Here is a 17,367-nt window from a genome sequence, read left to right as displayed (position 1 = left end):
TTACACTCAGATCTCACCGCACAATCACAACGTGAAGCCTACTGAAGAATCTGTCAGTGTGCTGTTTTGTACAGTAACACTGGGCTGTCAACCATCCTGACAACTGGTGTCTGACAGTGTTTCCTGAGCAAAGGTGTTGTGGAAGACAGTTAAAGGGCTCAAACAGTCTTTTCTCACATCCACACCAACTCACTTGTGTACCCCTGTTGTCTGCTCCACCTACAGTTCAGCTGTCAGCTTCAGATCTCATTTGGAGTTTTGGGGATAGAAAGAGTCGTCCCCCCGCTGCTGAAAAACAAAGCAAGCAGTTGTGAACTGATGCTCTCAGATCAATAGTGCAATATCACAGGCCTCTTTCTTGTTTGTGTCTTGTTCTAAATTGCTCTATCTATAGCGGGGAATAGTTGTTGGAGGTGCTATCTCCAGAGAGAGAAGAAGAGGGTAATATAGTGAGATGGTGACAGTCTGTGGTAAGAGGCTGCAGCCCCCTGAGCAAAGCAACACTCTCACCAAAAAGTCAAAGGATTTTCTTCAGTTTTTTGCTCTGAAACTAGAAAACTCAGTCGCTTGAAATGCTAATAATTCTCACAAGACTCCAGGACGACTTCTTCAAGAATCTCCACAGCCAGATACATGCAAATATGAGCTGTTCACACATTTTATTTATGTGCTTATTTTGGTTATGCACAGGTGAAGACGACAGCCTCGCCCTCAAGAAGAAAGTGACTGTGGAGGATGTTTTCGGCCCAGACCTTCACGTACATGACCCAGACGCCAAGTGGCTCAGTGGTGAGTGAACAGTTTGGCATTCAGCTTTTGTCCCTCGTGTCAAAGCACAGTCTAGACGCATTATGACAGGAATTGTTGTTGTCCATGCCATCAGGTTTAAATTCTGATGCACTGTCTTGAATTGTCCAAAGAGTTGGAGTGTGTACTTTATTTTTTATTATGTCGTGCACATTCCAGTCATGATTGCAGCACTGAACAGGCCCCTCTGGCCTTTATCTGCAAAATGAAGAGACACATCAACCAAAAAATAGACATAGAATAACTACAAAGAGACATAAAAATGACCTTGAAGAGATACAAAACCACGAAGAAATGCATTAAACAACAAAGGGATGCAAAATAACACAAAAAAAGGTAAAACATTTCTTTCTCCCTCTCTGTCACTACCAATAAAGGTCTAAAAGTGCCACAAAAATAATCTTTTAAAAAAGATGGTGAGAAAAATAGAGGCAAAAGCATGTGGCAGGGCATGTGATACAGGGGCCTAATCGCCCTTGTCTTAGTGTTGCAGTAGTACATTTGTCATAAAGGACATATAACATTAAAAAAACATGGACTATATTATGTTCATTATCATGTGCAATATATCTGTCTACTACATCCTGCCATGTCTGCACTTTACTTCTTAGACACTTTATTTTTTATTTTATATATTTATATTTATATTGTTATCTATTTTGTTCGTTGTTTTTTCTTATATTATCCTATATTATGATTGTTTTTGTAATTGGAGCAATCTGGAAACAGAATTTCCTTATAAATAAAGTTCTATCTTATCTTATCTTAAGGTATCTTATCATCAGTGTTTTATGCTACATAATATTTTTACTTCAGTATACTCCTGAAGGACATATTACAGTCTTTACTCCACTACAATAATTTGTAAGTTTTGGTGATAAGTTTCTTTTTAAAATAAAGATTTTACACAATGAAAAATATAACGTGTTTTGAAATGCAACACATTGTTAAAGTTAAAACCAGTGGTTTGAACCTTTCTGGCTTCTGACATTGTACAAAAACCAGTGTGTACTCGGGGTCGCAGTTCAGATGGCTATGAGTTGCAAACAGCTCCACCAAGTATTGATTTTTTTCCCCCTCCAAAGTTCTCACATGGTTTAATTTCAATTCAAGGCGGAATTATTCAATATCTTACCAAAAATCAAAAGGTTAGATATTTGTGCTTTTCCTTGCTTTGCTGGCACTTTTATTTCAGTAAAGGATCTGGATACTTCTTCCACCCCTGTCAACATTCACAGTCAGCACACAAACAATGAAGCGTAAAATGGAGCTAATAAAGAGAGTCATAATAAACATCAGGTAGTGAAGCTTTAAAGTCTCTGAGGGCAATGAAAAAATATAGCTTGAGGATAGCTTGCAGTTCATATTAAAACTGCTTCTGCTATAGTTGATACATACATATGAGACATCTAAAGAGAAGTAGTTATCGCATTGTGTACTGCAGTTAAATGACAAGAGAGGTGTGAGGCAGTAAGAAGCTTTAACAGTGGAGGTTTGAGGGAGAAAATTAGCACTAAAATTCACTTTGTCTTCCGTCTCAGCAAAATCACACAAACATTTCTCTGTGGGAAAGCCATTACCTGTTTCTATAGCTACTGCTACCGTAATATAACTGAGATCTTTGAGTTCATGTAATCTTATTTTTTTGTTTCTATGTAATCATCATATTTAAAAAAAACATTTGAAGGCAACAGATCTTTCTGTTTCCATGGCAAACAAATGCACCAATGTTGGAGCTCATTTTGCATGCAGTACAGATTTAGCATGTGGTGCGCTGGGCGTACAGTAAGATGGTCTAAATTGAACAGATGTACTGTAGAGCAGGTCTGCTGTGGCCTCTGTGACCTTGACAAGGTAGTGAGTGGGAAGCTGCCACCTGCGCTCAGAAATGTTGGATGAGCTGACTCAGTGCCCTCTGCTGTTCGACAGGAAAAGTACCTGAAATATCTGTTATTATTTCAGTCTCTGCATTATGAATTGAATCAGTGATACTTTATTCTCAGATGCATGCTTGGATTTTATTGTGCACTGTGTTACAGTCTGAACCAGTTGCATTACCACTACTTCTACTATTACAAATATTATTAGTAGTAATTTGTTCTTGTGGCCTGGTTGTCATCTTGATGAAAAATCAATGAGGCAGTTACCTTAATTATCACACTTATTGTGTCGTAAGGTGTACAGATTGTAGGGCTGCATGATTATGGAAAAATCATAAGTATTTTGTCCAATAATAAGATCATCATTATTAAACACAATTACTCACTGACTTTGGAAACGTCATGCATTGATTAAAATCTGAAACTTTGAATTAAAAAAGTGGATGCACTTAATATTTACATTTAATTCCACAGAAAAACAAATTATTTTTTTTAAATAAATAGATAATACACATATATTTATTCATTGAAATAATGAATGTAAATATGATCAAAAACAATATATATGGTCGGCCATAAGGTTGGAATAATTTTGTTTTCAGATACAATTCTCTGTTCATTGTGGTGTCATTTTCATTGTGATATGTTTGGAGGAGATTGATTAATAAAGTTTTGAGAAGATATACACTTTATCTGTTGAGATGTCACAATCATTTCATGGAAAAAGGTTAAAAAATATTTTATTCCAACTTTATGGGCAACCGTGTAATTAGATCAAAATGAATAAGAGAAACTGTGTTGCAATGTTTGTGCTCTTCCACAACCTACAGAAATCATATCTTCACTATATAAAATATAATACAAATAAAAAAGACCAAGAACAATTTGATCAAATATGTTTTACTGCAGCTACTGAAAACTCTTATAATTAAAATATCTTCAATTTGTCAGTTTGTCAGTAACTCAGTACAAAAAGGTGAAAGTGCACTGCTATAAAGGAAAGAGGTGCAGCTGGATTTATAACACAACAACTGGATTTGACACAGAGGTTGTTTTAGAGTGCTCAGAGTTTAGTTTTGAGGGCTTTTAATTAAATCTCACAGTCTTTCCCAGTGAATAGTTACCTCAGAGCTAACTGAGCTAATTAAAGCTAAAAAAAAAAAAAAAGAAAGGGGGGGGGGGGGGGGGTAGTAATTAGACCTTGGGTGAATAATTTGTGTTCCAAAGGTGGAAAAAAATAACTCAGTATTTTGTAATTGGATCTAATTCTGTTGTTTTTTTCTGTTTTTTTCTGGTCCAGTTACATGGTTGTAATTAATTCACACGAGACAGAGCTGCTTATCTGAAATCCAATAAAACAAATAGGAAAAACAATATATTTAAAACTTCTGGTGAAACATTAAATATAGGATGTGTTAACACTCCCCTCTGGTCTGAATCACAAGAATCAAAAAGATTGTTAAATGCAAAGAAGACATTTTATTGTTTTTTTAATGCCTTTTCATTTCCCTTGAAGCAATAAACATTATAGACCCAGTTCATATTGTGCAAAAGAGCTTTTAAATATGTGTTGTAATTTTTTTAATTATTATGGTCGTCAGTGTTTGTTACCATTGTAAAAAGTTTCTCTTGTTTGACTATTCATTAGAAGTAGTTCAGTATCTCACTACAACCCTGAACAGACTTATGCATGAATCCACCTGCTGACTTGCATGTACACATCTGAATGCAGCTGCGTCTTTAAATTAATTCACATTCTCACCTGCACACATGCAAACTCACATCATCTACGTGTGCGACAGACACATTACGACCTTACATCTGTCCTTTTGTTCTACTGTGCAGGCTGTTCCCCCTGATTACTTACATTACCGGCTCATTAACGTATAATTAGTTAAGTTCCTGTGTTTCCATGTCCTTCATTCACGACCAAGATTAAAACGTCCTGAGCACCTGACGAAACCCCGGCAATCAATTGTGTGACATTGCATCTTGTCAGTTAACTTAATGCAATCAAGTCCCATTTGGCGCTAATGACCTTCTGATAAGAAACCCAATGGGACAACCTCACACTTCAGTAGTCCTCATCAATATTTTGTGGGCTTCTTTCACAGCAGTGCGTAATTGATCCCTGTTGCTCTTTGATCACTGCTTGCCTCAGTAGTCTTTGGACTCACCTCTGAGTTTCTCACACAGACTCAGATCAGAAGACAAAGGAAATCGACCTTCAGACTGATCTCTAAAACAAAGATCTGCTGCTGTCTGTCTGACTCATTTATAGTTTTAAGATATAACACACTATAATATCATCCAAAAGTGGAAAAAAAAAGGCATTTAAAAGAGACATCTGTGGCTATGTCTACTCATGAAATTCTAAAGCACCATCTTTGGCAACTGAGACACTGTCGTTTGTCTTTATGATTCCCAGCTCGGATGAAATTAAATTTATTTGCCGTAATTACGGTTTCCATCCTGGATGCGGTATGCACTGACATTTTCAACTCTCGTTTGTGTCCCTCTTCACTCAACATTGGCAATAAATTAAAACAGAACAAACTGCACGGCTCTAGGAGATGAACATTTTCACTGTCACAAACAGGTGTTCTCAAATGCATTTGGCTGGAGTGTCATGGCCTGAGCCAGGCACTTTAACAAGCCCATTAGTTGTGCATTTATTTTGTCATTTAAAAAAGAGAAAAATGCTTAAGGCAAGACACTAAAGGCAAAACATGCTTTTTTCATGGTCAATTTTGAGGTTTCAGAATAGTGGAAAGAAAACATCCAACACAAACATGTAGGTGTGTATTTTAGTATATCTTGTAGATTTCTCGTTGTAATCACAGACATTGTGAGAAAGCTCCCACTCTCCTGCACAATATTATGTGTTTTACATGTTCTATATTGTTGTTGCTGTGAATTAGATTCAGTATATCGTCTTCAAATAGTCATTTCCATGAAGAATGTATGAAATCTTTAAAGGCAGTTTTCTCAAAATGAGGTTTTTCTCAAAAATATCAACTTCAGCTACACTTACACACACACATACACACACACACACCAAACTTAACAGTTTTATTCCTGATTATATTCTGAAGGATTTTACAGAGGGTTTTTAATAATAATAATAATAATAATAATAGTAATTGATTAGGTTATATATTATATAGTGCTTTTAAAAAAACTCAGTCACTTTACAGAGTATGCATGAACATGCATGAGACAGAAAATATCCAACGAATAAAAAAATAAAAAAACAGAAAAGAAAGATGTTATGACAGTTCAGGTTTAATGAGCTCACACCTTATCACCAATTTCAGAAAACTTGTAAAGAAAAAAAATATTGTCTTAATGGAAGTAACAAACTGGAGAAGTTTCATAATGATATTGATAATGAAAAAAATTGCCCTATTCACCTGTAGTGTCTAATCACAAAATATTATATAAATATTAAATATATACTATTTGAAATATTCTCTGAGGAAATATTTGGATTATAAAATTCAATCTAAAGAGGAACGCACAGTTAAAGACAGTGTTTGTGTTACAGAGAACTTAAGGACAAGCTTCAAATGATAGCAATGCATGCACAGCAGTGTTAAATCTTTCAAAACATTGTCTTTTTATTGCTAAGGTAACCGGAGAAAGCAATTCTAGCATTTAATAGGATCTTCTCATAATAGGAGAAGGAGACATTTCTACAAGGACAACAGCATTATTACAGTCTATGATTACAGTCCACAGAGAAAGATGCAGTGTGCTGAGTGCAAGTCTGAACATAGCACCACACACAGCCACACAGAATCACACTGTTTCTCAACAGGCAATGTTTTGTTAATGGGAAAGAGGCTTTAAAGGTATAGTTCAGATTTATTGTAGTATATTATGTGCAGTTATTCCTCAGTTCATACTCAGTATTTTGCTACAGTAGATGTCAGTGAGCATGCCTGCAGGAGTACAGACGCAAAAACTATGTAGCATCCATCAGTTTAATTATACGTTATACAGTATTAAGAATATGTTTACCACTTTACCTTGAACAGCCCATTTAAGTTTACCCAGGGGAAACTGAAGCCTTTCTTTGCTCTCTTCAAATATGATTCTTTATTTGTATAGCAGTAGGAAATTTTGCAGTGTTACAGCAAAGGAGTGCAATAACTAGAAGCATTAGTGAAATAAAAAAAAGCTTAATATGCAGTAAAGAAAAAAGAAATACAGTAAAAACACAAATACAGTAAAAAAAAAAAAAAGGCAAAATATAAGTATACAGATTGTACAGTTGTATTCACATCATTGCATATAGGAAATATTTATATTGCATAAATATATAAAAAATAAATAATATTTTAAAAAGGCTTCATTTGTGTAGGTTTAAGAGCAAATTTTGCCTGCTTAAGATCATTGATAGGTGGAGTACCACAGCGGGGAAATTGCAGTATTAAAGCAGCAAAGAAGTGCAGAATCAGCAAAAAGAAATTTTAAATATACAGTAAAAAAAAAAAAAAAACAACACAAAAAAAGCTAAATATACAGTAAAAAGTAAATTCAGTATAAACAAAAAAAAGGCAAAATATGATAAGAAGACTCATAGACTTATAACGAGAAGCATTAGTAAAAAAAAGCTTAATTTACAGTAAAAAATAGAAAATAAAATAGAAATACAGTAAATAAAACTTTAAAAAAAAGCTTTTTTATGAATGAATAAACTAGTATTTAGTATCAATTCAATACTAAGTTCATATATATATATATATATATATATTCTAAATAAATAAAATAGAACTTTAAAAAGGATAAGTTTGTGTAGGTTTAATAGCATTTTGGCTGATTAAGATTGATAAAGGTGAAATAACTATAAAGTAATCTGTATATAGAAACGATTTTCTTTCACAGTTTCTGTTTTCATCTCTGTCTCTGATCTTTGTTCTCTATTGGCCTTTGCAGACACTGAGCTGCTGTATCGTACCAGGGAAGGAGATGTTGTCAAGCTTAATGTTGACACAATGGAGAGAACTGTTATTGTGCTCAACCAGTTGTTTGTGAGTATCATTTTACTCCATCTTATCTTTTCAATTTACCTAAAGAGCAGCGCAGCGTGTAGACTCTGTACTGCTGCTGTAGCAAGTTTGTTTTTGATCCCATCCAGGACCGAGCCAGAGCCACCAGGTACCAAGTGTCTCCAGACATGCAACACGTGTTGTTCGCCTTTGATGTGAAAGCGGTGAGAAACCCTGAGTGTGTTATCTCACACCATCTAATTCTTCTGTTATTTTCTGTTAACTGTGATGTTGTTTTGTCTCCACAGATCTACCAACACTCCTTCTTGGCCAAGTACATTATTTACAGCCTTGTGACACAGTAAGACCCCCTTCTGTTGTCTTCTTTTCATTATTTGTCACCTTTTGCTCCTGTTTTCCTCTCACAGATCTGTGTCTGGACGTTAATCTGCCCTCAGCCTGAACTCAGCCCCATTTACCTGCTTTCTCTGCCTTTGTGGGGATGCATTTAAGTTCAATTTAGTTTTCCTGCGCTGCATTCAGCCTGGCCTGTTTTTAGCATTACATCCATCTTTGTCTGCTTATTTCCCCGCTGTTCCGTATATGTAGTGAGCCAAGCAAAGTCGGCTGGTGCTAAAAAAAGGATGTGGATGATTGATGAAGCCTACAGTGAAGGGAACAAGCCAGAAAAACACACAACTTCATCGTTTTGTGCATTTCTACTCAGTGTGCATTGTGCATGTAGTGTACATGCAGACAAATACTAGTAAGTTATTTAATGTGTTGTCTCCACAGGGAAACTTGGCCCCTGAAGCCCCCTGAGGTGCATGATGCTGTCCTGCAGTATGCCGGATGGGGACCCCGGGGCGAGCAGCTGGTAAGAAGGCCGTACCCTCGAGATTACACTCTGTGAATACTGGCACACTGGTGGAGATCTGTCTGAATGAGCCTGGCATCACAGCCACGATTTATGGTTTGTCACAGTAAAACGGACTAATAATAATAACTAAAAGGTTTATGTGTGTTGTAATGACCACTTTGAGGGATTCAAGGGTGGACTCTCCTTGTTTTGACCTCCATCAGTGTCGCCGTGAACCTAAATTATTTTTACTTTCACAACTTTGAGACAGCACATGAGCTGGTGAGAGTCTCAGTGGCAGATGGCATCTAGGTGGCAGAACCCATGGCTTGGACAGTCTGGGTTTGCTGGTGGGGGGCGCAAACATGGCACTGACTAAAGTGTGTGTGTACTAGTGTGTGTCTGTGTGTCACCAGCCATATTTTGGGGACAGATTTTTATAAAACGCACCAGCTGATTGGAGACCAGTTTGTCCAACTGGGCAAGATCAATTTCTCCAATTTGTTCTTTTTATTGCAGTTCTATTTCGTATTTCCTTTCATTCATTTTTCATTGTCGCATGAGGGGAAGCTTTGAAAAGTAAAAAAAAATGTGCTGAAATAGCCATAATAAGGTCTGCTAAATTATTTGCCTAAAGTCCTTGGGTTCAACTATTCAAAAAAATGACCTTTTGTTTTGTTTTTTGTTTTTTAACTTTCATCCCTGACTGATCATAAAAATCTGCACAGTAAAATGAGAGTAGTTCGAGAAACATTTCTTCACACCACAGATGTGTTGAAACCAAATCTCTAAGTGAAGTTACGTTTCAATGTTCGCATTTTTAAAATGCCCATGTGTCATTTAATGCTACATTTAAAGGCTATTATTGGTGAATAATTATGTTTTATGCTGTAATTTGACCTGCCCAAGAAAAAAAATATTTGGCACTTGCTTGGCAGTCCGTGGCCTAGAGGTTAAGTTACAGGCTTATAACCAGAGGGTCGCTTGTTTGAATCCCAGGACTGACAGGTCAAGGACTGGTCAAGTATAGTTTATTTGTCCCAACTTGGGCAATTTGTTTGCAGTCTAGGTGTATAAAAAACATAAAAAGCAATACATTCCAACACACATACATACAGCCTCATTATATATATATCTAAAGATAAAACAAACAAAACAATAGTGCAACAGAAGGCAATTCCAGGTGAAGTGTCAACCACATAAGTCCCCAACCTTAACATCAACAACATCATCCTCATCGTCAATATCAAACTCATCGTCATCATCATCATCACCATCAACATCACCATCATCGTTTAACCAGGTTCAGTTCCCTAATAGAAGTGGGGATGAATGAATATCTGTACCTGTTCTTTTTCACTCTCGGGGCACACCAGATGGTAGCCAGACATACTCAGAGCTGAAAGGATGGGTACCGTCTGAACAGATACTCCTAGCTTTCCTCAGTACTTGCCTTTTAAATAAACAATTCAAATCAACAAACTGAGTCCCCACAATCTTGCTAGCAACCTTCACAATGCCCTGTTGGGCATTTTTGTGTTTAATTCCAAGGTTTCCATATCAGCAAATGATAGAAAATGAAGCAAGGCACCAAACTGCCAACTGCTCCGAAGCATGGTGTGTACACTGGTGTGGGCTAAATGCAGAGGACAAATTCACTGCTTGCTGTTTCAGTGTGTTATGCCAAAATAACTGAATCTTAATTTTGAGACTTGGACCAATTGACTTGAGGCATATGTCCCTTTAGTCTTGATTTCCAACTGGCTGCTGACAGTCTTTATAGCTCATGCTCACAAAATCCCAAGATCAGAGGCAAATCAGCATTACACAGGATACATATCTGGACCTGTTGAGGAGTTGAAGCCAATGGGAGAGAAGACAGGAAAGTTGGGGGTCACCGACAACAGGCTATTTTGTGAACATGTGAGCCATGGACAACATCAACAAACACGACTGTACGTTTTTTGTGAGAAAACAGTCCTAGTGAAAGATCTTGTAGTGTGTGACTCCATGTTACAGCTTTGCTTAGATAATTAGTATGAAAACTACAATGACAGAAAAGTCTCAGGATTAGAAACAGCAGATTGTGCAGAGTATGGCAAATTTACATTTAGTCATTTAGCAGACGCTTTTATCCAAAGCGACTTACAGGAAGAGTAAAAGCAAACAATCAAGGTATAGTGCAATAAGAGCTGGTTTGTCACACATGGGGGCTCAGTTTGCAGAGCGCTCACTGATCAGCAGGTTGGTGGTTTGATCGCTGACCATGGCAGCCTACATGCCGAAGTATCCTTGGGCAAGATACTGAACCCCAAATTGCTCCTGATGCTGTGTCATCTGCGTTGTGGCACCATAGCCTCGGCCACCAGTATGAATGTGTGTATGGGTGAATGAGTGCCTCCTGTAGTGTAAAGCGCTTTGAGTGCAAAGACTAGAAAAGCGCTATATAAGAGCAGTCTATTTGCCATTTACAACCTTAAACTCATGTAGTGTGAACAAGCTTCTTGTTGCGAAATCTTAATATATTTATTCCTCCGTGCCATCAACCTCCATTGCTGTAAAACATACATCTCACAAGGCTAAAACATATTTCCACCTTGCTGCTATGAATATTCAGTAGTGCTGTGAATAAAAATGAATGAATCTGCAGCTGAAATTAGTCCTTAAACAAAAGTAAAATTTACTCCTATTTGAGTATTGTTGGCTAAAAGTTAACAGTAAGCTTTTTTTTTTTTTAAATGAAGCTTTTTATTTGTGACCTGTCTTTATAGACTAATATCTACAGTAGAAACCACTGGGTTTGGAGCTGAGGGCCAGAGATCAGTATCAGTTAAAGTACTGAAAGACTGCTAAAAGGCAAGAAAAACAGAAAAATAGTAAACTTATCCTTAATCTTAAAAGTCTCATTTGGGCTGTTTCCACTACAGGGTAATAGCCGGACAATACACGGAATGAGGCGGGTCTCACTTGCCGAAACGCCCCTAATTTGAATACCAGCCGTCGGAGCTGGCTTTTGTCAGGACCTTTTTAGTCCCTGTGGAAGAGCAGGGTCTTTCTTCTCCCCTGAAAACAGCCTGGTTACTGATTGGATAGATCGCTAAGCAGGATGTGACGTAGTACTCTACATGACAACAACACGCACCATTTGTAAAAGCCGGCGAAGCTGTGTTTCCAACTTAGCGACTTTTCAGACCCCCTTAATGACTATTTTTCAAGAAAGCGACTGGAGACAAACCCAGCTACTCCTTCCTACTCTTCTTAACGAGCCGCTAACGAGCCGGAGGCCGACTTGTTAAGAAGAGCCGCCGTTAGCTACAGTTAGCTCTGTAGCAGTACAGTGTGTATGTGCTACTGCTGCAGGGGGTGTTCAGTTAGCGATCTCTGTTTGTTTACAAAAAGCACCTGCTGACGTTGTGCACAGTTAGCGACGGCAAAAACCATTTGTCACCACCAGAGTCTCGTAAATCCCTCTGGGGGTTAACTTGTAGTGGAAACACGCAGAGTGAGCGGACTTTTGAGAGGGTACGGCCTGAGACTTTCCCGGTGGCCACTTTCCCCCCCTAGTCGAAAACATGGCTATTGATCCATAAACCTGCTATTGTTTTGTTTGATTCGATTGCCTGCTGCAAAAATCCACTTTTTATTTTTACCTTGACTATAAATTAGTTTCTGTTTGGATTGAGGTGCTGAGACAACAGCCCTGTGTTCCATCAGCTATTACTTAAAAGCTCTCTCTTCCTTCTTAATTGCTTTTATGGTATAATTCGCGTAAATTACAGATACATTGCTGAGAGAAAATATTAACATTTCAAGTGTGCGATGAGACTTTGCCTACCGAGAGAAGAGAGCAGATTAATTTGCATATGGTAATAGTGTACCTGATTGTTCCTCTCGTAATGCTGTAACTGTAGCTCCGTGTTTGATTTAATGAACAGTTGAGGTCATGCGAGAAAAATGAGATGAGCTCTCGTCTTTTGTCTCTGTCTGACCCGGCGACGTCGGAGATGTTTCCCCTTTTTCATCACTATTTCTACATATAATGACTTTCTTAGTTTATCAGAATTGGAGTGATTTATAATCAAGTGCTCCATCAGCACATAAAGATGTGTCTGTGGCTGTGTGGCTGTGTGCAGTGAAGCATCAGATGTACAGTGAGAGGAGCAGGGAGATGAATCCTGCGACGTTCCCCTCATTAAGCCGCAAGCAATTACTCTACTGTGACAGAGCAATCAGTAAGGCTGGGTCAACACACACACACAGACACACACACAAACACACCTGAAAAAGAGGAAAGAGTTTATATTGACACAATAGAGGAGACAGAAAGGAGAAAGCGGTGGATTTAACCTCTTCAACATCTTGCAAACACTAGATTCTTCAGCCAACTTTCTGTCTTTTAGAGGTTGTAGGAAGCTCAGAATATATATATATGAAACAAGAAAAACCTTAGGAATTTATTGGTACCAACCTTGTCATGATATTATGTCGGGAACGAATCTAAATAATGCACCAAAGTTTCGATTACATTTTGGCAAGGGGAAAAAGTGATATGCCCATTTTCAAAGGGGTCCCGTGACCTCTGACCTCAAGGTATCTGAATGACACCTGGTTCTGTACCTACGAGTCTCCCTTTACTGAATGTTTTTATGATTTATTATAATCTCATGCCGTTTAGATCAAAAACATGCAATTTTTCTCATGCAGTACAGAACAAAAGTACTTGCCATTTGATTAATGAAAAATACAGTTCTTGCAGAAAATTCCAATGTTTTTGATACCAAATCACAACAAGGATGTATCAAAACTGGATTGATTTTCTTCTATGGTGCACCTCAAGGTTTTTGTGTCTTTATGTGGTATTTGGCTGTTTTTTTAATTAATTCACAAGTGGTTTGAAAATAGCACCAAATCTGCGTAACAAATGGTATCAACAAAAAAAATAGCTGCACCTTTTAAACATAATTGAGCATGGACATAGCCACCATATACTTCCACAGCATTGTACTGAGCCCGTATACACTCAACATTTTAATTGGTGCTTAACCAAAACATATTGTTTATTACTTATTTATGAATTGAGATGCAGTGCTGAGCTGCAACTCAAATTAATCTTATCAGCAATCACATGATGTACACTACTTCTGTGGCATCTACTGCTGACCTGCTTTCTCCCCCTAAATAGACCCCCCGCCCCAACTACAATGGATCTTCGGTAGGGGTAGAGTGGAAGAGCTTAAGAGAAAAAAATGAAACCAAATAAAAGTATTCTGAAACACACTCGCATGTACACACACCCGTCCACAAAAAATAAAGCCTGTGATTCACGCATCACAGGTATCTTTGATGTTGCCGCTTTCATCTGTCCACCCTTTTGAAATGAGTCTTTGCCTATTCTCTGTTTTATGCCATCTAAATCCCTTGAAGACTGAAAAGTCATTGAATGAGTGAGCATAAGTCAAAAGACCTGTTTTGTCAGAGGCCGTTCAGGATAATTTACGCCTAAATGCTGTAATGGCCTCTCTGCTGACAAGCCCCTTGGACTTTATTTATCTGTTTGAATCGTTTGGTATTAATGTTTTGAAGTCAAATCGAGGTTTTCAGGTTGATATTTGGCCAAAATGAAATCTGCAATAATGAGAAGGTGAGAATTAAAAATTTTTATGTAAGTCTTTGAAAGCTGCCTATGATGTCTCTTGGTGGTTTTGCAACATGCGCCAGCCACCAGCTTCCTTTGCTTTACACAGCTCTGCATTGATCTGTTTTCCTCAGATGTTGATCCCACAATATAAAACTTTGATTTTCTCAACAGCAGCCATAGATCAGAACGAAAAGGAGCCATCTCTCTCTTTTTTGATCCTTGTGCAGGCGATTTGAGGCTTAGATTTAACTGAAAAGGCTTCAGCTGACAGCCCAGTCACACCAACATGGCCTGTGCTTCAGATAACAATCAATCCTACATTCATCTCTCTCAAACCGACAAAACACTGGACTGGATTGACGGAGGGTTTTAAGTGTCACACACTCATGTGCTAGTGGTCTTAATTCCTTCAGGCGATGCCATCTCTGCTGCTTAATTCAGAGGGGGAGGGGTGTGTGTGTGTGTATGTGTCTGTGGAGCCTCAGCCAGCTCCAGCGTCTTGATTAGCAACAACAATAGTTTCATACCGCTTTGGAGAGGAATCCAGCGTGAACTGTAATTAGGCAAATATCTGTTAATACAGTGCTTACTGTAAGGCAGGTGTTGTTTGCGACTGTATTAGCTTGTAAGTGTCACTGAGTGGGTGTTTGTGTCTGTATTAGGATAGAGTCATGTTGTGATAAAAAGCAACAGGTGGGCTCAGCGTAAAGACTCGAACTAGATAGAAAAAGGCTGAGAAAAGGAAATTGAATCACAGGTTTGAGCCAAACCTGGATTCAAGATTCAAAAACGTTAATGTCCTCGAGCTGCAATTTGCTTTACAGACAGTAGTCCAACACAAATACATACTATAATATACTATACATATATACACCACAGCACAAGATCCATATCTCTTAAACTGTCACCGTGAATAACAGAAAAGGAAGACATAATAACAAGACATTTTGAGTTATAGTTATGGTATATAAATCAAACAATATCAGATTGAAATCTGTATCTGCCGTACACATAACGAGTCAAGGTTACACACTGTGATACAAAGACTAATGATGGTTCTCCCTTCTGCTTTTCTCTGTCCAGATCTTCATATTTGAAAACAACATCTACTACAGATCAACAGTAGATAACCGGGCGATCCGCCTGGTTTCCACTGGGAAGGAGGGAATCGTCTTTAACGGCCTTGCTGACTGGCTTTATGAGGGTAAGACAACTACAAACACAGATACACCTGAACACAACACCGCCCAGAAGCCAGATGCATAAGTGTATATTCACAACTACAACTGTGTGCATGCACAAAGACAGAAATACAGTATGCATGTGCATTCTTTTAATCAGGTTTATAAAGCCGCACCAACACCTGATTCTGCCGCATATGTAGAAGCCTTGTTTCAACACCCACGGTTAAAGGGATCAATGGAGGTTGAATGCGTTTGCATATCAATACCTGTGTCGGCTCCACCGCCCATTAGAGCCTTTAAATGAGAAAGAAAGTGCAGTTTCACCCACTGTGTCACATAGGCGAGGTTCTCGAGCTGCTGTCATTAGGCACGGCAGTTGCTAATCATCACGCTATAATCTCAGTCATCATTATTATTATTAACTGCCAGAAGGATGAGCAATGATTAATTCATAGCTCTCGGGTTGAAAACTGCCTTTACAAAGTGCTCCACAACTCAACAGAAACTTCAACTATCCTTAAGAGGGAGATGATGGCTCAAATGTAAATTAAAAGAATGAAAACTGTAAATAAATTAAATTAACTTCATAGATTTGATTTTAGCATTTTACAGAACGCAGCATAGACGGACCAGTAAAATTGGCATACAACCTAAAAACAATGTTACCGTCAACTCATATTATTGATATTGATATACATCTCCTCCTCATCATATCAGCTGCACCTATCTCAGCTAAGATTGTGTGTATGTCTGAACTAAAGTTTAAGTGAGGTGTGCAAATTCACGCATTAGCCTAATAATAGTCTGGAACTTCTCGACTCATTTTTTTATTTTTTCAAGGAGTTTTATAAACGGGCACAGACTGAAACGTCTCAGAATAAACCAGCCACATATCAGAGGATTGACACGTGACCGCCACCCAACTGGAGCAATAAAGCATGTGACACAGCCATATGCCAAGTGACACATGCAAGTTGGGTTGGTCCATTTTCGATATAGGAAAACACAGTCGTAATTGGCCCGTACAGTGCCTGGATAGCTGGAAGTCTGCCTGAATGGGAGAGTGACCAGACTCATCTGCCAGAGCAAATATACATGAGTTCAGCTTGTGTGTACACATCATTTACACATCTCGCCTCTGGATGTCATGTCCATAATTTCCATGTAGTAAATAGTCCACTTCCTCTAGAGTTGAAATAGCAAGTCTAACTCGAAGGGCACTCTGGGAGCTCAAACCTCTGCCAAGGCCATACCATACATTATCTTGCATTGTTAGCAAAATAATTAATGTATCCTCCCTGTGATTTGGAGCTGCTCCAAAAATCTAATGGGCTCTTCCTTGGCCCATGCTATACCCTTCCACCATATTTCATGAAAATCGGCTCAGTGTTTTTTTTATGCAACTCTGCTGACGAAAAACCAACATGCTGGTGATTGGGCTGCTTTGGCTGCTAAATGCTCCGCTATTTCTCGCCAGCTTTTCCCTAACTTTGTCTGTTTGCTGTATGCTGTTTGATCTAACAGACAATGCAGAATAAGGGGATAATATTGGATTTGTCACTTTTAGCTACCCATTTCATGTGCAAGCAGCCATGTGATACATTGAACAAGTATGTACCTGTGGAGAGGTGTCCACAAACCATAGGACACATTTCACCAAGTAAATTTAAAGCTAATGTTGTGACACCTGCTCCACACCTTGAGGCGTGTTGTGTGTTTTTTGGGCATGATTCCATTTGAAAGAGCACAGCTGGCTACGTTTCAGTGCACCTCCCTCTCTCCACTTCCCATAGCTTGTTTCTGTGTTCAGGCAGTATTAATTAATTCATGTCTGCAGCGCTGCAGCCTCACTCAGCAGATGTTCAAAAGCCAGCATACTTGTAATTTAATGTGAGACATTTTCTGATTGCTGCATATGTGAGACAGACATTGCAATTACATACGACTTGAATAGGGCTTTGTTTACAGAAGTGCTGCCATGTTTGATGCTGGTTTTCCCACTGTG

The 17,367-nt window shown here is 38.3% G+C and overlaps 1 protein-coding gene across 3 annotated transcripts in view; it reads left to right on the top strand.

Moving 5' to 3' along the window:
* LOC131980319 (dipeptidyl aminopeptidase-like protein 6) overlaps window positions 1-17,367 on the top strand; it is a 109,179-nt gene that overhangs the window by 79,027 nt on the left and 12,785 nt on the right. For all 3 annotated transcript variants that reach the window (XM_059344532.1, XM_059344530.1, XM_059344531.1), the window contains 6 exons: window positions 691-789; window positions 7,629-7,723; window positions 7,831-7,905; window positions 7,990-8,042; window positions 8,477-8,558; window positions 15,262-15,382. In XM_059344532.1, the coding sequence (XP_059200515.1) occupies window positions 691-789; window positions 7,629-7,723; window positions 7,831-7,905; window positions 7,990-8,042; window positions 8,477-8,558; window positions 15,262-15,382 (525 nt within the window). The remainder of the gene's footprint in view (window positions 1-690; window positions 790-7,628; window positions 7,724-7,830; window positions 7,906-7,989; window positions 8,043-8,476; window positions 8,559-15,261; window positions 15,383-17,367) is intronic.

The sequence above is a fragment of the Centropristis striata genome, chromosome 11, assembly GCF_030273125.1.
Source record: "Centropristis striata isolate RG_2023a ecotype Rhode Island chromosome 11, C.striata_1.0, whole genome shotgun sequence".
NCBI classification, from domain to species: domain Eukaryota; kingdom Metazoa; phylum Chordata; class Actinopteri; order Perciformes; family Serranidae; genus Centropristis; species Centropristis striata.
The sequence above is the reverse complement of the archived record's forward strand: the minus strand, read 5'-3'. Positions and strand labels throughout refer to the sequence as shown.